The sequence below is a fragment of the Bos taurus genome, chromosome Y (genome assembly GCF_002263795.3).
Source record: "Bos taurus isolate L1 Dominette 01449 registration number 42190680 breed Hereford chromosome Y, ARS-UCD2.0, whole genome shotgun sequence".
In the NCBI taxonomy this organism is placed as follows: Eukaryota; Metazoa; Chordata; class Mammalia; order Artiodactyla; family Bovidae; genus Bos; species Bos taurus.
In genome coordinates, this window is record NC_082638.1 from 5,219,108 (window position 1) to 5,244,508 (window position 25,401).

Sequence of the window (25,401 nt, forward strand, 5' to 3'; positions counted from 1 at the left end):
TTTGCTAGGCTTTTTCACCACCTAAATGAGGTCTTCCCACCGGCTTTTACAACCATGCTGTCTGAATTTGTGTCTTAACAAACATAAATTACGACTTGCCTTGGGTGTCAGTGCCAGAAGTACTAAATACACGAAGATCAAGGCTGTCTATTAAGTAATATGGTAAAGTTTTTTAACACACCCATCAGAGCTCATACTTTCAAGTAAGTGTTTTATTCAACAGACTCCTGTTAAGAGGTGATTAACTGTCTGCTTCATCTATGAATGTATTTATTCAGCAGTGTCGCCTGTGAGTGCTCTGGGTTTGACATTTGCCCAGGCTCATGGTGTAATAATGAATGAGGCAGGTAGGCTAGAGTCTCATGAGGAGGAAAGATGGCACCCAGCCATTGCAAAACAGGAGTGTAAGCCTTAAGTTGGCACTGATGATGTGAAATCCTACCCAACCTAGTCCCTGGCATCAGGTCACTTGTTAAAACAACATGACTCCTCGGAGAAGGAAATGGCAACCCACTCCAGTATTCTTGCCTGGAGAATCCCATGGACAGAGGAGCCTGGCGGGCTACAGTCCATGGGGTTACGTGCATGAGGGTGGAGGGAGATGGGTTGGTAGCAATAAACTGCTGTTGCTGCTGCTAAGTCACTTCAGTCGTGTCCGACTCTGTGCGACCCCATAGACGGCAGCCCACCAGGCTCCGCACCCCCCATCCCCGGGATTCTCCAGGCAAGAGCACGGGAGTGGGTTGCTATTTCCTTCTCCATACTAAAAAAAAGACTCCTAAGCTGAATCCAGGCCAGTGGAATTCCAGAGTATGAGTAAAGACTTTAAAAGTTCATTGATTATCATTAGTTCCATTTGCAACAGTGTGGGTACTCCTAGGGATTGTCGTACTGAGTGAAGTCAGTCAGACAGAGAAAGAGAAAGCATATAATATTGTTTATACGTGGGATCTAAAAAGAAATGATACAGATGGACTGTCTGTTCACAAAACAGAAACAGACACACACTTAGAGAATGAACGTATGGTTGCGTGTGTGCAGCGGGGGCTTCGGGCGAAGGATGGGGGAAGGGAAAGTTAGGGAGTTTGGGATGGACATGGACACACTGCCGTATTTAACATGGAGAACCCTCAAGGACCTGCTGTCCAGCACAGGGAACTCTGCTCAATACTCTGTAATAACCTTATGGTCACCAGGGGGAAGGATGGGGGAAGGGAAAGTTAGGGAGTCTGGGATGGACATGGACACACTGCTGTATTTGACATGGAGAACCAGCAAGGACCTGATGTCCAGCACAGGGACCTCTGCTCAATATTATGTAACAACCTAAATGGGAAAAGAATTTGAAACACAAAAGATACACGTGTATGCAGAACTGAATCAGTTTGCTGTAAACCTAAAACTATTGTTAATCCACTATGTGGTCATTTCGTGATGCATATAAGTCGAATTATTATGTTCTCCATCTGAAACTTACACAGTGCTGTGCACTAATCATGTCTCAGTAACACTGGGAGAAAAAGTCCATTATCAGAACTGTATCATAAGTCACTGTAAAAGCGGGCTGCTCTTGGAATCATCTTCAAAAGTCTAGGGTGTTTTATTGACTGTTCCTCAGAGGGACAAATGATAAATATTTCATATAAATGAGATTCTTTTCATACGAGTACTGCTAGTTCAGAACAGTGTTAGAGTCATACTTAAACCTTCTGTTTTGTCGTTTTATTTATTCTTTTTGACTGTGCTGGGTCTTGGCCGGCTTTTGCGTGGGCTTTCTCTGGCTGTGGCTAGCAGGGGCTCCTCTGTTTGCAGGCTCCTCATCGCAGTGGCTTCTCTTGGCGTGAAGCACGGGCTTTAGGCGCACAGGCTTCAGTAGTCGTGACTCATGGGCTTCGCTGCTCCGCGGCACGTGGAATCTTCCCAGACCAGGAATCGAGCCCGTGTTGCTTGCATTGGCAGGCAGAGTCCCAGCCACTGGACCGCCAGGGAAGTCCCCGTGCTTAACCTTGTAAAAGCTCTGGGTTTTGGTAGAGGGAACGGCATACAGTAGGCGCTCAGTGACTGTTTGCTGCTAATTGACTGCACGAGAGGTCTGACAAAATGATTGACGTACAGCTGGAAAGTTCTGTTTCTGGCCTGAAAGCAGACAGGCCCGAGTGCTGAGCCGGCTTTGCCAGTGGCGTTTCTCATTCATTGTGTCATTTCCAGGCACTCTTCAGAGAGGAGAGACCCTCTTGGACAAGAGAGGCAGGCTGCAAAAGCCCACTGAACGTGCTTCTGATATTCAGGGTGAGTACTCAGCCAGGACCATACATATTCAGATTTTAAAATTCAGATGCATTTAAGTCACATCGGTGGGATGTAAAGTAACTCCGTTCACATGTACACTGATATGTTTACACACAGACACACACTCACAGTGAGAGTTTAATGGCTGTGGCTTACGGTAAGTCAGCATTTGTTTTTCCTCACTTGTGCTGACTGTTTGGTTCAAATCCGGGAAGTGCCACATACAGCTGTGTGACCTTGGGAAGCTTACTTAACCTCTCTGTTTTTCAGGTCCTTACGTTATACCTTATGGATAACATAATGTAATTAACACCTAAATTATAGAATGTGTGTGAGGCTAAGTGAGTTAATATGTATAAGGAGCCTAGAATTCTGTTTGTCACATAGTCAGAACCGTTTCACTGTTGAATTGTTATTATTTTCCACCATAACAATATTAACATTAGAAATATTTAATTTACCAGACAAATAATCAATAAATTGTTAATATGTATAAGAAGATATTATTATGCTTAAAGTTTTAAATATTTCTGAGTCCAGATGATTTAATATATACAAAGAGTGTAGACTACCTTTTGTCACATAGTAACTATTTTATTGTTGTTATCCTTAACTATAATAATGTTATATATAATGAACACATAGATTACTGGATCCCACTACCATTTTAATGGTTTTGATTATTTTTATGTTTTCAGTATGTAGAAAAACCTGAATTATCAAAATGAGAATGAAATTAAATGGTTACTTTGGAAATGCAGTAATTTAGAATACCTTTCCTCTCTAGATGAAAAATGTGTCCTCAAGAAATCCAATTCCTTGGAACTGAGTATATTTTAAAATTCTAACTCATTTTCCTTGCAATGTATAGATCTAGCATTATTAAAATATTCATATCTTTGAGCTAATGTGGCATAACAAATTTAATTTGCACAACAAATATGACACGAATAGAACATGATCTATAATCACTTTTTTTCAGCCTCACGCTGTAGGCACTTCATCAGAAAGAGGAACAAGTCAGACATATTTTGTAACTCTATAAATCCTTCCAAATAAACTTAGGAAGTGATGCAGTAACGCAGTTTGAAACAAAAGATTTTGTATGGTTTTCATGGTGTCTTAGTTGAGTAAGGTACCACCAGCTGTCCTTGACAGGGTTGTTTGACATGTATGGGGATGTTTTGTGTTATTTTTCACTGAGGATTCTCTACTAAGCAATATAAGCTGGTATTGTGAAGGAGGGATGGAGGAGAAACGGAGGGAGGAACCATAGGCTGCAATGCCGGTCCAAGGGCAGCTCCAGGGCAGACATGACCAGACCCTTGTACTGAGGAGCCTGGTCTACCTCTGGCTGGGGACTTCCCTCAAAGACTGGGGCCTCCCGAAACCCGGGAGCGGACCCCGGGGCTGCTGCTGGAGGCCTGTAGCCCAGTGTACTCCTCACTGCCCAGGACAGGACACAGGGTCTTCGTCGAAGGCAGATGTGAGGCCTCTGAGGCCTCTCTCCCCTGGGTTCTGTAGCCAGCTGAACATCTGTGTAGAGTCTGATTGTTTGCTCTTTGTACCAGACACGTCCAGGGTTCAACATGGACACGTGCCTGGGGTGTCCGCTTTCACAGAGCGGCTTCTCTGAGGATGACTCACGTTGCCCTCTGGTTTTTTGGGAGCATGTGTGAGAGGCGGGTAAAGATTAGCTCAGGGGGGTTTACAGTGATTAATCTTGTCTCTCTGAAGGGCTCTGCCTTTGGGGCTGAATGTTATTATTAGTTCTGGTAGGGGGAGGAGGGGGAGGGGAGGAGGAGGGGGAATTATAGCAGTAAAAGCAGGTGGGGAAGCGAGTAACAGAAGGAGTAACTGTAACAACAGCAATAGTAATAACATTGTTACTATTTTTTGGATCTGCTGCTGAGGTTTGCCATGTGAAATGTTACCCAATTCTTGCAGCACTGCTGCAGAGCAAGGATCTGTGTTATTTTAATTTTAGAGATGATACATGCAGAGGTTGAGTAATTTGCCCCAGTTTATCAAGCCAGGGAATGACAGATGTGAAATCCAGACCCATGTGGTAGGGATCCCCAGGCGTGTGCTCCTAACCTCCGTGTTTCTAATCAAGACGCGGGCGTGATTACTCCACATGCTGTTTGTGTTAGACGCCTGGTGCCCGTGTGCGTCATCTCTGAAACCCCAATATCTTCTCCCATAGAAAGTCAATAATCATAATAACCAACCTGACTTTCTCATAGAGTTAATGCAAAGAGAAAAAGATACTGTTGAAAAAGTGTTTTTGTAAAGGGAAAAGGTTTTGTTAAGTGTAAACTCTTTGTAAATACATGTTGGTTATTACTGTACTGTTGGTTATTATTGTACTGGTGTGAAATTTTTTGTGTTCTGGAAAGGAGAGTAGTTTGCAGTTGACCATAACAAGGGTGAGAGAAAGTCATGCTCAGGAATTAGGATCCCAGAGTTTTGAGAGCTGGAAGATCTTGGGAGGGTGTCCAGGTCAGTGGTTCTCGGTTCCTTGCCTATTTATGTTGCCTGGGGGACCTTTTAAAAATCGATGCTCAAGATGCATTCCAGTTTCAGAAATCTCATTTAACTGTTCTGGAGTAGAGCTTAGACATCTCAGTGTACGCATATGCATATGTGTCCGTACATGTAAATGTGTGCATGCTGATGTAGTATCAGTATATGCTTGTGTGTGTGTGCACAGGCACACTTGTGTGTGTTCACCTGCAATTGAGTCTAGTGTGCAGTTGGGGGCAAGAATGGCTGAACAGAACTCACAACCTTCTTTCTGATAATCGTTGTTCAGTTCAGTCGCTCAGTCACGTCCAGCTCTCTGCGACCCCACGGACTGCAGCATGCCGGGCCTCCCTGTCCATCACCAGCTCCCAGAGCTTACTCAAACTCACATCCATTGAGGCGGTGATGCCATCCAGCCATCTCATCAACAATCACGGTAGCCTCTTGTTTACCCAGAATGGTTACAGCCAGCACGCCCTGCCCAGGTCCCGGCTGATAAGCCCACCCCCTTCCCTCTCAGGTGTCCTGGCTTGGATGATAAATTATGCCGTCCTCTGGTGGCTCAGGTGGTAAAGAATCTGCCTGCCAACACAGGAGATGTGGGTTCAGTCCCTGGGTCGGGAAGAGCCCCTGGAGAAGGGAATGGCAACCCACTCCAGTGTTCTCCTGGAGAATCCCATGGACAGAGGAGCCTGGCGGGCTACAATCTGTGGGGTCGCAAAGAGCCAGAGGTGACTGAGCAGCTGAATGCACTGCTGCGGAGGAATCAAGACTTTAGGGGGCTATTTTCCTTCCAAAGGGAATTGATTAGAATGCCCTCCTTGGGCTTTCAAAGGTAGCTTTGCAGTCATGTTCAACACCATATGAGTAAGCATGGTGCTTCTTGAGAGTCTTAAGATGAGAGAATTTCTCTTTTGTTAAAGTCTTCTTTTAAAATTTATTTTATTTTTTGGCTGCACTGTGCAGGGCATGTGGGATCTTAGTTCCCTGACCAGGGATTGAACCAGTATCCCCTGCATTGAGAATCTTACCCACTGGACCCCTAGGGAAGTCCCCAAGCTGAGAGAATGTCTTGCTTTTGCTGTGATAGTGAAAATTCTTTAAAATAGAACTACACTGTGTTTCCATGTGGCCACCTAAGTTTTGCAGGACTGAAGTCTCCCATCTCCTCTGATTCATGTATGTAGGGAACACGTCATCACTGTTTCAGTTCCTGAAAGTGCCTTCTCATGAATGCTAGCAGGTGTTACTTAGGGAATTAAATTTTGAAAACAGATCAACAGCTTTACCAACTATCTCGGGTCTACTTCTCTGAGTATCATGCAGGGCGGTGTGGACCCTGCTGGGTATGACATGCCTGATGACAACATTTATGAGACCTTTGTCCAAAAGAAAATTTGACGTTGACCAAGAAATCTGAGTGCTGAAGAATTGATGCTTTTGAACTGTGGTGTTGGAGAAGACTCTTGAGAGTCCCTTGGACAGCGAGGAGATCAAACCAGACAATCCTAAAGGAAATCAACCCTGAATATTCATTGGAAGGACTGATGCTGAAACTGAAGCTCCAGTACTTTGGCCACCGGATATAAAGAGCTGACTCATTGGAAAAGACCCTGATGCTGGGAAAGACTGAAGGCGGGAAGAGAAGGGGATGACAGAGGATGAGCTGGTTGGATGGTATCACCGATTCAATGGACATGAGTTTAGGTAATGGCTCAGAGGTTAAAGTGTCTGCCTCCAATGCAGAAGACCCGGGTTCGATCCCTGGGTTGGGAAGATCCCCTGGAGAAGGAAATGGCAACCTACTCCATTATTCTTGCCTGGAGAATCCCATGGACGGAGGAGCCTGGTGAGCTACAGTCCATGGGGGTCACAAAGAGTCGGACATGAACAACAACAAAATCTGATCTGTAGTTGAGTCTGACAGGTCTTGATGGCTTCTTCTTGGCTGAGACTTTCTCAGTCAAGGTCACATCTGATTTTGTCATTAAGGTCTGCATAGCCCAGACTATACACACCCCAGAATAACTCAGATACTTCTCGGCCAGTAGGCTGGCTTTTAGGGGATACCCAGGAAGTCTGTGTTCAGTACAACTGTGAGTCCATGGATGTCGGCACTTTTTTTTTGGCTGTACTGGGTCTTATTTACCACACGTGGGATCTTATTTTTTATTCGCCGCACATGAAATTTTAGTTGTGCCATGTCTGGGACCTGGTGTCCTGACCAGGGATCTGACCCCGGTCCCCTGCATTGGGAATGTGGCGTCTTAGCCACTGGACCACCAGGGAAGTCCTGGCACATTTCTGTAATAATAGTAATCACGCGTTTCTCCTCACCGTTGGGCGTATCGTCCCGGAACGAGCCAGTCTCTAACTAGTGCGCTAGTTCAGCTCTCGGAAAGTGAAATGTTTCTCTTGAAATTGCTCAGAGTGAAATCAAAGACGGAAGATGTTCCTGTCAGCCAGCATTAATGGCTTTGCCTCCTTGAGGTTACAGCCAACACTGGCTTCGAATGCTCATTTGTGACAGCTGAGTCGTCACCCCCAAGATAAGAGAGCTCTGAGCCTTCCCGAGTCCATTAGATTTACAGTGTGTCTTTCATACATAAAGGTGTCCGTTTCTGAGCATTGCATCATCTACGTGCTAAAAAAAAAAAAAGACAAACAAACAAAGAGCTGCGTATCGAATTGGACTCCCACGCAGGTGGTGCTTTTCGTAACACCAAGCAGCTTCTGGTTTTCCTGTGTGCGTTCAAGGGAACCATAAACCACCTGGCTGAGTTGAGTTGTGCCTATCCATAAAGCACCAGGCGGCCCCAGGACACCAGCTCTGCTTGCTAATCAAAAGCGATATTGTCGACGTGCCGGCTTAATGCAGAGATTGATAAAGATACGCAGGTGCCGTGGGGCTAGGCAAGTTTTATACCCAAGCCAGCTTCTATGCCTGTGCAATTAGCTATGTTTGCAGACCACTTTTGGGATTTTTCCCTCCAAGGATAAATCACTGCCTTTAATCTCGTTATCATCTGTACATCACTGAGGTGTTATGCTCTGTTTACAAGGTGAATGACAGTCTTCCTTTTGGAACTCAAAAGTGGCAGATGATTCAAGACCCACCTGGAAACTTTTGACTTTAGGGAACCCCCCCTTCCCCTGCAACACACACACAAACCCAACATGCACTTCGCTCCCTGACTTCCAAACCATCAACATTAAAGAAAGAAGAAAATGACTAAGAATGATTTGGAACTACGTTGCAATCTCCTAACCAGATTGTAGGGGGAGCTCTCCCTGGAATTAGCCCTGGGCACTACCTGTGGCAGGGTTGACCACTGCACCTAGCCTTTTTTTTTTTTTCCCCAGAGCTCTTTTCTCTGCTTTTCTGCTTAAAAGACGGAGCTTCGTATCCATTCTCCTCCCCTATCCCTGGTAAAGGAAATCTTGCAAATAACCCGTTTCATAGCTTACCAAAAGTGAAGTCACTCAGTCATGTCCGACTCTTTGTGACCTCATGGACTGTAGCCTACCAGGTTCCTCCATTCATGGGATTTTCAAGGCAACAGTGGGTTGGGTTTCTATTTTGTTCTCCAGGGGATCTTCCCAACCCAGGGATCAAATCCGGCTCTCCTGCATTGTAGGCAGATGCTTTACCATCTGAGCCACCAGGGAAGCTTACCAAAAGCAGTGACTTTTTCATATGACTTGCATCATGATCATTATGTATTTCTGGTTTTCGAAAAACAGGAGCGACTTGAACATGTTAATAACCTTGGACAAGCAGTATGAGTTTTTAACAAGAATATATTGTGCATAAGCTGCAGTGAAAGAATTGTTAATTGTCTAGTATGTATCTGAAACGTACATTCAGATGTACATTGCATTCAGTTCAGTTCAGTCTCTCAGTCATGTCCGACTCTTTACGACCCCATGGACTGCAGCATGCCAGGCCTCCCTGTCCTTCACCATCTCCCAGAGTTACTCAGACTCATGTCCATCGAGTGAGTGATGCCATCCAACCATCTCATCCTCTGTTGTCCCCTTCTCCTCCTCCCGCCTTCAGTCTTTCCCAGCATCAGGGTCTTTTCCAATGAATCAGTTCTTCACATCAGTTGCATTATTTCTATATTTTGGTTCTTCTTTATATTTTTTAATCTTAAAAAAAAAGCAAAAAAGATGTATTTTTGGAGTAGGTGGTTCTGACTGTTGCATGCCAGGCTCCTCTGTCCATGGGATTGTCCAGGCAAGAACACTGGACTGGGTTGCCATTCCCTTCTCCAGGGCATCTTCCCAAACCAGGGATCGAACTTGGGTCTCCCACATTGCAGGTGGACTCTTTACCATCTGAACCACCAGGGAATTCCCAAGACAACAACAAAAAAAGACTTACTTTGGGAGTAGGTGGTTCTGTTGTCCGGTTCTGATTTACCCAGGGGAACAGTTGTGGCATGCGAGTTCTGGTTCCCTGAGCAGGGACTGAACCTGGGCTGCCTGCTGTGGGAGTGCAGAGTCTCAGCTACTGGACCTCCAGGGAGCTCCCGTGCTGATTCTTAATATTCTTACTTCTCTTCGTCTTCTGTCCATACCCAGCCCTCCCCCGTCGTTTTCCTCTTCCTTCTACTGCTCGTCTTTTTCACGCGGTGCCTTCTCATGACCTGTGCTCACCTGGTCGTGAGGTTTTTGCCCTATCGTTCATTAACATGCTCCCTACAATAGGGAGCTTTAGGAACTGTAGTTGAATACCTTTTTCTCTGGGCGCTAGCGGTAAAGAACCCGCCTGCCAATGCAGGAGACTTAAGAAATGCAGGTTCTATCCCTGGGTTGGGAAGATCCCCTGGAGGAGGGCACGGCAACCCACTCCAGTATTCTTGCCTGGAGAATCCCATGGACAGAGAAGCCTGGCCGGCTACAGTCCACGGGGTCACAAAGAGTCGGACATGACTGAAGCGACTTAGCACGCACGCGCCTTTTTCTTGAGAGAAGCAAACTCAGAGGTAAAAGGAGAGGCCGCTCCTGTTTGTAGAGCACCTCCCCGTCTCAGAGAGTGCCCCGGCTGCTTTCTGCTCAGGAGGGCACTGGGTCTCGTCTCGGCCCTTCAGGTGGACAGAGCGGGCCTCCCTTTGCAGGGAGGACTGTTCCAGCACGCCACGCAACGCTCACCAGACCTGAAGCCTGTGCAGGAGACTTGAACACGCGCCTAAGATACAGTTCTCTGTTTAGTAGAAACCGGGAGAGTAGTCTGGGGGCCTGGTTGAAGAAATAGAAGCCAAACGTAATCTTCACGGGTGGACATCTCCCCGCAGATCTTTATGTGGGGTTCCTACCAACATGTGGCCCGCTTCGCCCCTGGCTCTGTTGTGAACTGCTGTGTGCTCAGTTGCGTCCGACTCGGCGAGCCCGTGGACTGTAGCCCACCAGGCTCTTCTGTCCAAGGGATTTTCCCAGCAAGGAAACTGGAGTGGGTTGTTGCCGCGTCCTTCTCCGGGGGATCTTTGTGATCCAGGGTCAAACCCTCATCTCTGTACTGGCAGGTGGATTCTTTACCCCTGGCACCACCTGGCGTCAGGTCATTTATTCTGCCTCCTTATCCTGTTACTGTTGAGACGCTGAGTACTTAATATAAATAACAAAAAAAAATCCTTCAGAGAGAAAAACACTGCTGACAGGTGGGCAGCGTAACTCACCTTCCTTTCTTTTTCATATCTGCTTGCTTTGGAGCTGACATTTCCGTATGAAATACTCTTCTGTCTCAAAGCCGAATACCTCGGCTTCATTTCCTTCTCCAAGACCATGAATTCTTTCCAAGGAAACGCTGTTTTCCGTGGGGCCTTATTTCCATGTCGCCCGCTGCTTTGTAATTTACTTACGGTTCTCTTGTTGGATGAGAACACAGGTCCACCTTGTGTCTCCAACTTTGTTTTTCCTGTAAATTGCTTCTCCTCCCCACCTCCCACCTTGTTTAATTTCTCTGCAACCAGCGTGCTCTATACGTTTTCACGTGCGTCTCACGGTTCTCCGATTCCCCGCATGCACCGTGGTCATCGTGAGACAAACGTTTCTAAATCTGCTTCTCACGTGACACGTGGACAGGCACTTGGGCGTTCTGTGGGATGTCTGACACCGGTGAGTTGGTTGACACCTCAACGCTGGTTTCTGCTTTTTTTCCTGTTTCCGAAAACTCATAAAAAAGCACCGTGTATAGCGTCATTTATTTTTACTTCTCTCCTTAGGAAGGTTTTCTTTCTATCGTACAACCCATGTCCTTCTGAGGCAGTTTTTTTGTTTACATGTTTCCTCACATTTGCTTTGAAAATAAAATCGACGGACGTTTAGAAACGTTTAGTTGGAAAATAAAGCCACCTGGCTCAGCAGTTTCTAAACTTCACTGTGATCGAAACAAACTAACAAACAAAAAATGTTTGTATTCATTAAAGAGAACTCTTTTCAAAATGCGGATGGGATGATCTGGATGGAAGCAAAGAGAAAGGAAAGACGGGCGTGCTCTCGGTATGAAACGGACATCCCCTGGCATTTGATGAGGGCTGGTGGCTGAGGAAGGACCCAGAGGGAGAGAAGTGAGGTTCTGTGTCCCTGTAGCCACCCTGAGTAACCCCGATCATGCCGGTTGAGCTGCGTGGCAGGCGTGGGTATTGGTGTCTCGCCTTCAGCTCCAAGGCAGAGAGTTGGGAATAGACTGGGCTGGGCTGAGGATCGAGCTTCACTTTCAAAACGGCCCCATGGAGGTCACCCAGAGCCTGAATTCCAGTTGTCCATGCAGGTACCGCGGCTTCAATTCCTCATCATCTTTATGACCGGAGGAGATCAGGGCACGTGTCAAAGGAATGATCTGATGAATGAATGAAGTCTGTATTTTCACAACTTTTTTTTTTGTGGATTCTTTGCCATCTTTTTTGGGGGGTTCAAGATTCTTAAGTGCAGGACTTTCCTGGCAGTCCAGTGGTTCAGAATCTGCCTGCCAGTGCAGGGGACCCAGATTTGATCCCCAGTCTGTGAAGAGCTCACACGCTGTGGAGCAAAAAAAAAACCCGTGTGCCAGAACCTGTGAAGCCCGTGTTCCGAAAATCCATGCTCCACCACAAGAGCAGCTCCTGCCATCAGAAGCCTGTGCTTTGGAACCAGAGTGACCCCCTTTAGTAGCTCTCTTCAACTAGAGAAAGCCCATGCACAGCCACAAAGACCCTGTACAGCCAAAAATAGAAGGGAATAAAGTCAATGCACAATTGTACTTGGGGAAAAAAAAAAGATGTTTTAGTGTGATGTTTTACTGTTGTGTCCAAAAGTCCGAGGTGTGTTGTTCCAGCTCACCCACGGAAGCTGGCATTGCAAATACACTCCGGTGCAAGAGAGAGGGCCTGGCCGAAGGCTGTCACAAGAGCCAACAAGAAGACGTCAGGAGGCCGAGATCAGTGTGCTTAAACACAGCATGAGGCTTCACAGCTTGAGGGGCTTCAGACGGTGGGAATAAGGGCCAGGCGGATGGAACTGGGCTGCGGTCACTTCCGGCACTGGGGCACCAGGACTTACGAGTCCCTGCTTATAGACTCCATGATATGATGACAAGTCATCGTCTCTGTCGGCAAGCACGATGCTAGAATGGAATTTGAACCAAGCTCCTCCGTTTTCGTTCCTTTGCCTTCAGGCCCTGGCCCTTCTGTTCAGACAGCACCTTTGAAAGGGTCTGGTTTCTCACTCAGACCACAGTCTGTCCACCCATCCTGCTGGGAGAACACACGATGCGCGGTGGATCTTAAAAGTAGGAAAAGGCAGGCTCCGTCAGCCGGGTGCTTGATGCCCAGATGACACACGCTGGGATCCTGATAACCACCCCCACCCCCACCTCAGCTTTCTCTCTTGTCCCACGTGTGAATCCTGTTACTCCAGCATGGCGATATCAGCCTAGATTTTAAAGACCCACTTTATAGTAGAGGTGTCTCTATAGTCATGGCTGTGGTCTTTCCAGTAGGCATGTACAGATATGAGAGCTGGACCATAAAGAAGGCAGAGCACTGAAGAATCGATGAAGAACTTCAAAGAATCAAACTGTGGTGCTGGAGAAGACTCTTGAGAGTCGCTTGGACTGCAAGGTGATCAAACTGGTCAGTCTTAAAGGCAGTCAACTCTGAATATTCATTGGAAGGACTGATGCTAAAGCTGAAGCTCCGATACTTTGGCCACTGGATGTGAACAGCCAACTCACTGGAAAAGGCTTTGATTCTGAGAAGGATTGGAGGCAGAAGGAGAAGAGGGCAACAGAGGATGAGATGGTTGGATGGCATCACCGATTCCATGGACCTGAGTTTGAGCAAAGTCTGCGGGATTGTGAAGGACAGGGAAGCCTAGCATGCTACGGTCTGTGGGCTCACAGAGTCGGACACAACCTGGTGACTGAACCAACAACAAAGCAAGGAAGGAGAAATTGGTGAAAGAAACGTGAAAGTGTTGGTCTCTCAGTCGTGTCCAACTCTTGCCATGCAGATCTCCAGGCAAGAAGACTGCAGTAGGTTGCCATGCCCCCTCCAGGGAATCTTCCCAACCCAGGGATCAAACACGGGTCTCCTGCATCACATGCAGATTCTTTACCATCTGAGCCACCAGGGAAGACCAGAGAAACTGGGAACCAGTTATAAAAGAGAGTGGAGATAAAATCAAATGCAGAATCATTACATTAAATCTCTGTACTTTTCACATTGTAAGTGAAGTAGCCATCATTTTTAATAGTTCAGATAGATATTTAACGGGCTTCCCTGGTGGCTCAGTGGTAGAGGATCCATCTGCTACTACAGGTGACGTGGGTAGCATCCCTGACCCAGGACGATCCTGCCTGCCACGGGGCATCTAAGCCTGTGTGCCACACCTATTGAACCTGTACTCTTCAACAAGAGAGGCCACTGCAGAGAGAAGTCAACGCACTGGCTCTCCGCCCCTGGCTCTCTGCAACTAGAGAGAAGCCCACCCAGCAACAAAGACCCGGCACAGCCAAAAATAAAGAACATAAATGAATAGCTTTTTTCAGGTAGACTTTATGAGCCTGAAAGTTACACAACAGTACTTTCAACGACAGAGGGGATTTGGCTCCACGTATATTTTGCACAAGAAAAATTCTTTACAAATTAAGTAAAAAAAAAAAAAAAAAAAAATATATATATATATATATATATATATATATATATATATATATGTAATGTGAAAGGGCCTGTGACTTGGAAATGGAAGTCTTGGGTGTGGGTGCTGGGTTGACCTTTGAACTGTTGATCCTCAGCAAGTTCACTGTGACACGTGACTTGCAGCCAAACCATCCATGAAGAGGTAGCGGGAAAAGTGAGGCTTCCATGGTGTTACTTGGGGACCCTCACAGAGAGCTGCTCTGTGTGTGTGTGTGTGTGTGTGTGTGTGTGTGTGTGAAAGAAAGTAGCCAGTATGAATTTAGAGATGTCATAAATGTATATAGCCCTTGCTATAAGTCGCAATACATACACATTTCTCTTTTAGAACTTTATTCATGAGGCATTAATATGAATATTAATAGCGATTCTATGACTACAATAGTAATTCTCATTACTTGAGTAGTAAAACTGCGTGTAGTTTTTTTTTCCCACTTGATGGCAAGACAATAATGTTTAAGGCTTTCATAGGTTTTATAGATGACGGAGATTACAACTCTTTTAAAAAATGATTACATTTGTCCTTGAATGATAAAAAGGCACTGCAGTCAAATTAGTATTCAGTTGAATTTTTTTTTAATCCCAACTTTCTGAGCTGTTTCCTAAAGAATCATTGAGTATTTGCCACCTCTTTTGAAACCCACAAAATGATATTTAGGGAAGGATTCTGTTTCAGAAGGGCATGCAAAGTAAGTACGACTGAATGAGTGTCTGTAGAGTGCAGAATATCTAGAAAGTATAATACAGCTGGAGCTTTGATGGATCTCACGTTGAGAATATAGTGGAACTTTCTGAGGAGCTAGGTAAAGTTGAGACTTTGCCTGCCAACACAGGGGGTTCGGGTTCAATCCCTGGTCGGGGAGTTCAGATCCCAGATGCTTCATGGCCAGAAAACTAAACCATAAAACAGAAGCAGTATTGTTACAAATTCAATAAAGGCTTTAAAAGTAGTCCACATCAAAAAAAAAAAAAAATACACGAAAGCAGTCTTTATTCCTTGAAGATAGTTCATGTGTGTGCTCAGTCACTTCAGTCGTGTCTGACTCAGTGCAACCCCATGGACTGTAGCCCGCCAGGCTCCTCTGTCCCTGGGATTCCCCAGGCAAGAATACCGGAGTGGGTTGCCATGCCCTCCTCCAGGGGATCTTCCCGATGCAGGGATCGAACCTGCATCTCCCGTGACTCCTGCATTGCAGGCAGTTTCTTTGCTTGCTGAGATACCAGGGAAGCCTAACCGGAACCTTGGTTAATTACTGATCCACATGATCAGATTTGCTGCCTGGCTGATCTCCAAGTTAGTGAATCAGCCAGAAAGCATGGATCCTGCAATTTACAACTGGGGCGCATCTCTTGATCAACCAACTTTGGATCAAAGTTTTAGAAGATTAAAGCATGTTTCACTCAGGAATGACCTTTAGTCGTGCAGAATTTGTGTTTTATTTTTCACTATTCTTGAGTGTTAGGTCATAAATGTGAGCTAATGACAGAAAATGTGTGTAAGATTAACAGGTTAGGTGGATAGTAGACATGAAAATATGATCCTTTCCAGGGGACTTCCCAGGTGGTCTGGTGGTTGAATCCGCCTTCCAATGCAGGGGACGAGGGTTCAATACCTGGTCGGTTAACTAAGATCCCGCAGGGTGCAGGGCGACAGGCCCATGTACTGCAACTCGAGAAAGCCCGCATGCTGCCAGGAAGGCCCAGCTCAGCCAAAATTGAAGGGAAAAAAAAGGATGGGTTCAGTTCAGTCGTGTCCGATTCTTTTCGACCCCGTGAACGGCAGCACACCAGGCCTCCCTGTCCATCACCAACTCCCAGAGTTTGCTCAAACTCATGTCCATTGAGTCAGTGATGCTATCCAACCATCTCATCCTCTGACATCCCCTTCTCTTCCTGACTTCAATCTTTCCCAGCATCAGGGTCTTTTCCAATGAGCCAGCTCTTTGCATCAGGTGGCCAAAGGATTGGAGCTTCAGCTTCAGCATCAGTCCTTCCAATGAATATTCAGGACTGATTTCCTTTACGATTAACCAGTTAAAAAAAATTTTTATTTTTAATTTGCTATTGCAGTGCATAATAAATCAGCATTATCTCTTCTGGGCCTCTTCATGGATCACTGCCTGGTCATGGCAAAGCTTGTGTAACTCAACAAAGCTCTGAGCCAGGCCGTGCGGGACCACCCAAGATGGACAAGTCATAGTGGAGAGTTCTGACAAACTGATCCACTGGAGGATGGAATGGCAAACCACTCCGGTATTGCCTGAAGACGCATGAAAGGGTGAAGAGGGAAAAAGAGACGACACTGGAAGATGAGCCTCTCAGGTTGGAAGGTGTGCAGTGGAAAAAAAAAATCACCTGATATTTTCTTAGCTCCTGTCTTTGTGTCATGGTGCTCAGATCCTTCTGCAAGGATCTACAGGTAGTTCTTTCTATAAAGGAATCCTGGGAAGAAACTGTATAACTTTATTTTCACTCAGTAATTCAAAACACATCTGCTCTATCAGTTCAGTTCAGTCCAGTCGCTCAGCCGTGACCTACTGTTTGCGACCCCGTGGACTGCAGCACCCCAGGCCTCCCTGTCCATCACCAGCTCCTGGAGTTTACGAAAACTCGTGTCCATTGAGTCGGTGATGCCATCCAACCATCTCATCCTCTGTCATCCCCTTCTCCTCCCACCTTCAGTCTTTCCCACCATCAGGGTCTTTTCCAGTGAGTCAGTTCCTCGAATCAGGTGGCCAAAGGATTGGAGTTGCAGCTTCAGCGTCAGTCTTTCCAATGAATATTCAGGACTGATTTCCTTTGATGGACTGGTTGGATCTCCTTGCTGTCCAAGGGACTCTCAAGAGTCTTCTCCAGCACCAACATCTGCTCTATAAATTAAGATAAACTACACTCCCTGTGATTTCCTGTTGTATTTGGTCACAATCATGACCACTTATGGACTCATTGTCATTCCTTTGAGATTGCCGATTGGGAATTGCGTATCTTTTTACACCGTGTTTCACTCTGTGGGCTTCTCACTGCAGTGGCTTCTCTTGTGGCTTCTGAGCACAGGCTCGGTAGTTTTGGTGCGTGGGGCTTAGTTGCTCCGAGGCATGTGGGATCTTCCTGGACCAGGGATGGAACCTGTGTCCTTGGCATTGGCAGGCAGATTTCTTACCCACTGAACCACCAGGGAAGTCCCTGGGAATTGCATATCTTGGAGTGTTCATTGCAGTGCTGTTTATCAAACGTGTGTGTGCCTGCTCAGCTGCTTTAGTCGTGTCCGACTCTCTGAGACCCCATCGACTGATGCTCACCAGGCTCCTCTGCCCACGGGATTTCCCAGGCAGGAATACTGGAAGGGGTTGCCATGCCCTTCCTCCAGGGGATCTTCCCAACACAGGGACTGAAGCCATGTCTGAGTGGGTAGCCTTTTCCTTCTCCAGGGGGATCTTCCCAACCCAGGGATCGAACCCAGGTCTCCCACATTGCAGGCAGTTGTTTACCAGCTGAGCCACAAGGGAAGCCCAAGAATACTGGAGTGAGTAGCCTGTCCCTCGGAGAAGGCAATGGCACCCCACTCCAGTACTCTTGCCTGGAAAATCCCATGGATGGAGGAGTCTGGAAGGCTGCAGTCCATGGGGTTGCTGAGGGTTGGACACAACTGAGCGGCTTCACTTTCACTTTTCACTTTCATGCATTGGAGAAGGAAATGGCAACCCACTCCAGTGTTCTTGCCTGGAGAATCCCAGGGACGGGGGAGCCTGGTGGGCTGCCGTCTATGGGGTCACACAGAGTCGGACACGACTGAAGTGACTTAGCAGCAGCAGCAGCCTGTCCCTTCTCTAGGGGATTTTAAACCGGGGGTCTCCTGCATTGCACGTGGATTCTTTACCAATTGAGCCACCAGGAAAGCTCTAAGTGGGAATTAGAGGGGGCTGACAAAAAAAAAAAAAAAAAAAAAGCCCTCAAAAAACAGAACTGTTAAAGACACAGGGGTTCACAGAGCACCTAGCTTGGAAAGAGCAGAGTGTGAAGCTTGTGGGGAAAACGAGACAGGAAGAGGCTGTCCTGATGCTCGGGTTGCCCTTTCCCCGAGCTCAGGAAGAGGCTGTCCCGATGCTCGGGTTGCCGTTTCCCCGGGCCGTGTCTTCATGGTCCTTCTCAGTTGTGTTTGTCCTTGTGTTCATGAGATGGGGTGTCATTAGGGTGTATAGGATGTGATTGAGTTGCATATGTTTCCTGAGTTTCTCTCACATGCTGCCTGCTGCTGCTGCTGCTGCTGCTGCTGCTGCTGCTGCTGCTGCTGATGCTAAGTCACGTCAGTCGTGTCCGACTCTGTGCGACTCCATAGATGGCAGCGCACTAGACTCCCCCGTCCCTGGGATTCTCCAGGCAAGAATACTGGAGTGGGTTGCCGTTTCCTTCTCCAATGCAGGTAGTTAAATCTGAGTACCTTGGTTGCAAGACTTATCGCATCCCCTTTAGCACTTGAACAGAATGTATCTGGAGTGATTGCAACACTGGTTCATCTGCTTCAGAACATGGGGGAAGAGTAACCACTTGCCTTTTTTAAAAAAAATTTTAAAATACCTGCAAAATTTACACTGGCCATAAACTGTAACAGCTGGGAAGGACAGTACTTGCTATCAACCTTTACCACTAGTGAGTTCATCAAGGTTCTGTGAATTTGCAATGATTTTTTTTTTTAACCGCTTGCCTTTTAAGGGGTCGCTGAGTTTTGGTCCTTCGCAGGATCTCCTAGTCTGCAGATAGCGTCCAGCTCCTGGAGGAACAACGTTGAGCTTCACTCCTCACCCCTGCCTCTTGGTTCTGAGACTTTTGCTTCCATTATTTTTTTTGGGGGGGTGGGCTACGCCCTTCCCTCCTGTCTCCCCTCCCCGCCATACTCCTCAGCCCTGTGGGGTCTTGATCAGCCCCCCAGTTATCCCCATCCCCTTAAGCCCCACAGCCCCTGCTCTGTTGACTGTGTTATGCTGCTCCCCGCCCTCCACGGTATCATTTGTGTTTGCACCGAAGGTGATGGTTTATCTTGTGTTTGCACCGAAGGTGATGGTTGATGAAAAATAGCCCTGTTGCTCTTGCTTGTCCTTGGGCTCAGCCTCCACCCCTCTCAACCTCCTCCGGGGAGCCGGAATCATCCATTATCTAAAATGCCTGATAAGGATTTCTAAAGCAGGAGTGGAAAGAAGAAATAATGAGGTCATCGTTCACCTCCACCCCCAAAGTCTTTTTGAGAGCCTGAGGTGAAGCTGGTGATCCTGAAAGGCAGGCTTTCTCAAGAAGGGGGATTTGCGGCCAGCTTTGCATATCAAAAGGAAAGCTGGGCGGCCAGCCGGTCAAGTCTGACTCAAGTCCTAGAATAGAGAGAGTGGAGGGTTACCTTTGAGGCTGGGATCAGCAGGCTTTTCCCGTCATGTGTCGACAGTGAATACTTTAGTCTTTGCCACCACTCCTCTCTGCGCTGTGCTGCAGAAGCTTCCGCCGGCAGTGCCTGAACCCACGAGGGTGTCCGTGTGCTTGTAAAAAGGTTGCTGAGGACTGAAATTTCAGTGTCAGTAATTTGCATGTGTCACCAAGTCTGCTTTTGATTTTCTTCAACGATTAAAAAAAAAGATTTAAAAGATATTCTTTATCTCTTGGGCCATAAAAAAAAACAGCAGGGCCTGGCCTGGATTTGGGTCTCCTTAGGCTAGTTTGCAGACCCCGTGATTTCAGTGAAGAGTCTCTCTGCGTAAAAACTTTAGGCAGGTACAGGAGGCAAGGAAGGAAAGAGCTGTTTATTCTATTTTTTATTTTTTTGATCCTAAATATTTTATTTCACTTTTTTATAATTTTCTTTCTTTACTGGTGGCTGTGCTGCGTCTGTGTCGCTGCTGAGGCTTCTCTGTAGTTGCAGCAAGCGGTGGCTCATTTCTAGTTGCCGTGCGCACGCTTCTCATCATGGGGGTTGTCTGGTCGTGGAGCACAGGCCCTAGGGCTCCTGGGCTTCTGTAGTTGCAGTTGCCAGGCTCCAAGACAGGCTGACAAGTTGTGGCACACAGGCTTAATTGCTTTGAGGCATGTGGGATCTTCCCTGGACCAGGAATCAATCCCACATCTCCTGCTTTGGCTGGCAGATTCTTTACCGCTGAGCCACCAGAGAAGCCTGTAGTTCATTTTGTTTTAGGTTGGCGTATAATTGAAAGAAATGATGCTGAAGTTCCAATCGTTTGGCCACCTGATGCAAAAAAACTGACATTGGAAAAGACCCTGATGCTGGGAAAGATTGAAGGCGGGAGGAGAAGGGGGCAACAGAAGATGAGGTGGTTGGATGGCATCACTGACTCCATGGACATGAGTTTGAGGAAACTCAGGGAGTTGGTGAAAGACAGAGAAGGCTGGCATGCTGCAGTCCGTGGGGTCGGATATGACTTACCAACTGAACAGCAATAACTGCTTTATAATGTTGTGTTAGTTTCTGCTGTACAACTGGGAATGCCCGACTGAGTTGAAGTGCTGGAGAGGAGGCTGGCTGCCCTTTTCCCTCGAGGGCCTCCGTTAGGAGCCACCTTGGCACAGAGGAGACCAGGTTTGTTGTAGGGATTCTCTGTGGGGGACGGTCAGGCTTCCTGGTGGCTCAGTGCCAACGCAAGAGGTGTGGGTTTGATCCCTGGGTCGGGAAAGATGCCCCAGAGGAGGGCATGGCAACCCACTCCAGTATTCTTGCCCAGAGAATCCCACAGACAGAGGAGCCTGGCGGGACTACAGTCCACGGGGTCGCAAAGAGTCAGACACAGCTGAGCGACTCAGTACACACAGGAGTGTGTGCACTGGAGACGCAGGAAGCAGCTCCTGGGGGTGACTCAGTGTGGTGGTGTGTGGCAAGGGGTAAGGGGAGGTTTCAGCAGAGGCGGTGGGCTGGACACGGGGGGACATTCGGAACAGGAGGAACAGGACGGGAGGAAGCAGTCCTTCCAGCAGCTGACTTGTGGAAGAGACGGGTATATTTCATGCATTTTCTCCTGAATTACCTCAGTATGGATATTCATTATTTTTAATCTCTCACTCACCGCTGGGAGTTATTTGCAAATATAGTCCTTTTTTTTTTTTTTCCCTGGCTGCAAAACCAACTGGTGTCATTTCAAGGGGCTCCGAGGAGCTCTGGTAACCCCGGTCCTTCATGTCAGGGCAGAGGAGAATTCAGCGAGAGCAAAGTGGTAGGTAAGAATGATTTAATGGAATAGGATGCTTCCGAGGCTTCCAAGCGGGTGGGCGGGAAATGCCACCCTGAGAACGCAGTGGGCTGCAGTTTTATACTCAGAGGAAGGGGCTGGGGGAGAAGACTTTTTCTCTTGAATCATCATCAAGTTCCTTCTTCCTCTTGAACAAGATCGTCTCTTCCATCATCATGAGTTCCTCCCCCAGGTAGGGCAGGGAAATTTGTCCCCGTGTGGTCAGGCCGCGACTGTCGTAAAGCACTTTGGAGAAATATTTTCAGGTCCGAGTATGAGGATCTTTTGTTTTGAAAAGTCACCTTCCCATAAATGATTTTTTCTTATGTTTTTTTTCTTATATTTTCAAAACAGAGCCTGTTTTGAAAGTCATTAACTTACTGAGTTGGTGATGGACAGGGAGGCCTGGCGTGCTGCAGTCCATGGGGTTGCAAAGAGTCGGGCACAACTGAGCGACTGAACGGAACTGAACTCACTGAGCTCCTGGGACAGGATGTGGGGCTCCTGCCGCCATTGTTTCATAGTTTGGGGGCGCATCCCATGCTTCAGTAGCATGCTTTTGTTGCTACGCAAGCCAGCTTGGTTTTGTGGTTAAGCCACCCTGCTTTCCTGAGGAATCATTAACGTACAGGAGTTTCCCATAATTTTCCACGTATAATCCCGTAGTGGGATTAAGCGTTTAATTGCCTCTTTTGTCCCTTCATTCTGTTCCTATCGGCTGTGCTGCATGGCTTTTGAGATCTTATTTCCGTGACAAAGTTTATAAGATCTTAGTTCCCTGACCAGGGATTGAACCTGGGCCCTCAGCAGTGAAAGGGCCAAGTCCTAACCACTGGACCACCAGGAAGTCCGAGTGATATAGTTCGTTTCTTCACCTCCTTTTATCACCCAAGATCTAGCCTCTCCGCCAAAAAACAGGTGGTTGATGATTCTTTATTTTTATTCTTTATTTATTCTTTTTTCTATATGTTATGGTATATTATTTATGCCTCAGTTATATTTTAAAGGACCTAACGACCCAAACTCACGTGTTCTTAAGTGAGCCTTTGCATGCATGCACGTTCAGTCATGTTTGACTCTTTGCAACCCCATGGACTGTAGCCCACCCAGCTCCTCTGTCCATGGGATTTTTCCTGGGCAAGAATACTTGAGAGAGTTGCCATGCCCACCTCCAGGGGATCTTCCAGACCCCAGGATCGAACGTAGGTGTCCTCCATTGTAGGCCGATTCTTTACCGTCTGAGCTACTAGGGAAGCCCTGAAATACATATATGTGTGTGTGTGTGTGTGTGTGTGTGTGTGTGTGTTTTTTCTTTTTCTGAGAAGCTGCTTTAGACTGAACGGTGTCACCCCCAGAAATCATATGTTGAGATCCTGACACTTAGGGCCTCAGGAGGTGATGGTAATTGGAGATGCGGCTTTAAGGAAGTAATGAAGGTAAGATGAGGTCATTAGCTTGGGCCCTAATTCCTTCTGACCCATGGCCTTATAAGAAGAGATGCAGACACAGACACACCCAGAGGGACGACTGCACGAGGACCCAATGAGGAGACAGCCATCTCCACGCCCAGGAGGTGGGACTTATGGGTAGCCAACCTGCCTGCACGTTGATCTCGGGCTGACAGCCTCCAGAGCCGTCAGGTCCGTTTGTGTTGTGGAAGCCTCCAGTCTGGGGTGCTGTGTTGTGGTAGCACACTCATACAGAAGCATTTTGGGATTTGTAGGCCCCTGGGAGATTGGGATGAGTAGCCCAGGCGTGATTACAGCATCCATTCTCTTTACAACACTGTCTTTCTTTATATTCTCAGAATTGGATTACAAGTTTCAAGTCCACTTCAAAAAAAATTTTTTTAATCAATAAGGTAATAAACTTTCTAGACTTTTAGCAGTAATGTGGATGTGAGTTCAGTCCCTTCGGTCATGACCGACCCTTTGCGACCCTGTGGACTGTGGCCCGCCAGGCTCCTCTGTCCATGGGATTCTCCAGACAAGAATACCGGAGTGGATTGCCATTTTCTTCACTAGGGGATCTTCCCAACCCAGGGATTGAACCCACATCTCCTGTGTTGAAGGCAGATTCTTTACCACGGATCCAACAAGGAAAGCCCTGTGGCAGTAATATTAGATGTCAAAATACACAGAAGTATATCATAGTTTTGAATGAATATAAATTAGAAATGTAGCATTTGATTCATACTAAGTCAAACAAGTCGAATCAAAATGTCATCAATTTTTTAGATAGGCAGAAACTTTTAAGTTTTCTAAAATATATAGATTATATTGTACATACTATTTATACGTGTGTGTGTAGTGCTTTAGTTACTAAATTGCATCTGACTCTTGGGAGCCCACAGACTGTAGCCGTCCCGGCTCCTCTGTCCAGGCAAGAATACTGGACTGGGTTGTCATTTGCTTCTCCAAGGAATCTTTCCGACCCAGGGATTGAACCCAGGTCTGCTGCATTGGAGGTGGATTCTTTACCAACTGAGCCACCAGGGAAGCCCCATATGTGTGTGTACAGAAGCTTTTCTACTACACTTGATAAAGCCTTGAGAAAGAACAACAACAAAACAACAAAAAAAAGATGGAGAAATTGGAAAACATAAACCGAGAGAAATGGGAGCACTGAATATGAAATAGAAAAAGTGGAACAGACAAGATAGAAGTAAAAGATCATCGTATAGTCCTGTTGTTTTTAAACACGGATACTCAGTACAGATGCCCAGTATTGAGGCAGTCCGAGCACCTGGACAAGAGTTCCCAGACACAGGGCGTTTCAGAAGGGAGTGAAAAGCTTGCTAAGAACAAAGAGCAGAGATAAAGTGCGCAGTGTGAGTGCTTCAGGCCAACCTCCCGACAGACAGTTTTCATGGGTTAACAGCCAATGTTTATAGTCTCAAGACAGAAAATTCCTGTTGGAAGGCTGGCGTTAGGTGACTGGTTTGGGGGTGTTTACTGGAGTGTGCATCTCTGCCTAATAGGCAGTGAGGAAGCTTGTGAGTAATGATCGGGGGCTTTTGGCAATGATTACAAAGGGGCTCCGTCAGCTTTGGAGGCGTCGTTGTTGCAAGGCCTTGCTCCTGTGGCCCGGGGTAGGACTCAACGCCCAAGTATTGCCTTCCCCCCCAACCGCAGAAGCTCCGTAGGTGTTTGTAATCAATACACATCCTTTGTCTTGCTGGGTATCTCTGAGCTCTTGATTAAGATGGGCACACAGCTGGTGACCATCCAGGCACACAGGTCAGCAGGTGTCAGTCGGGCTGGCTTGGATGATATTTGGGTGTCACGCATCACCAAGGTGGGGGTGTCCAGCACGTAGGTCCCCCAGAGGCCTCTGGAGTACAGCTGACTTCGCTGAGTCCCAGAAGTCTAGGGTTTCCTCCTCTGCTCTGAAGTCTCAGAAACTTGTTCCCATCGGAAGCCAGTGGGGGCTGGGTTCTCTTTAGGTTTGACTCCAGCGTCCATCCATAAGATCAGTGAAAGGATCGGTCAGACTTCAGCCCTCTCATCTGCCGTTAAGCATCGTTCTTCTTTCTTTACTGACTTATGCAGGCTGCGGTGGCTCTTCCTTGGTGTGCGTGCTTTCTCTAGTTGTGGCAAGTTGGGGCGATTCTCTAGCTGCGGTGTGCGGTCTACTCATTGTGATGAGGACTCTGGTTGTGGAGCATGGGCTCTAGGCGCTCGGGCTTCAGTACTTGTGGTACACAGGCTTGGTTGCTCTGCGGCTTGTAGGATCTTCCTGGACCAGGGTTGAACCCGTGTCTCCTGCATCTGCAGATGGATTATTAACCACTGGGCCCCCAGAGAAGCCCTGAACATCATTATTCTAAAGACGATGTTCAACATTCAGGAGACTTTGGCCACCTGATGCGAAGAGCTGACTCATTGGAAAAGGCCCTGATTCTGGGAAAGATTGAAGGCAGGAGGAGAAGGGGACAACAGAGGATGAGATGGTTGGATGGCATCACGAATTCAACAGACATGAGTCTGAGTAAGCTGCGGGAGTTGGTGAAGGACAGGGAAGCCTGGCGTGATGCAGTCCATGAGGTTGAAAAGAGTCTGACACCACTGAGCGACTGAACAACAAAAGACACTCAAGTCCTTTAACAGACACCCTCACAAGGGTGTCTTCCTGCCCTGCAGACTGCTATGCGTGCGTGTGAGTCAGTCACTGTTATTACGTAGGTGCTG

At 47.1% G+C, this 25,401-nt stretch overlaps 1 protein-coding gene and 1 non-coding gene across 2 annotated transcripts in view; one reads left to right on the forward strand and one right to left on the reverse strand.

The window, feature by feature from the left end:
• LOC101902122 (uncharacterized) overlaps positions 1-25,401 on the forward strand; it is a 53,408-nt gene that overhangs the window by 12,047 nt on the left and 15,960 nt on the right. Inside the window, exon 2 of the mRNA XM_059884003.1 lies at positions 2,209-2,289. Within this exon, the coding sequence (XP_059739986.1) occupies positions 2,209-2,289 (81 nt within the window). The remainder of the gene's footprint in view (positions 1-2,208; positions 2,290-25,401) is intronic.
• On the reverse strand, positions 21,986-22,058 carry TRNAE-UUC (transfer RNA glutamic acid (anticodon UUC)). The gene has a single exon. It is a non-coding gene; the product is annotated as a tRNA-Glu (tRNA).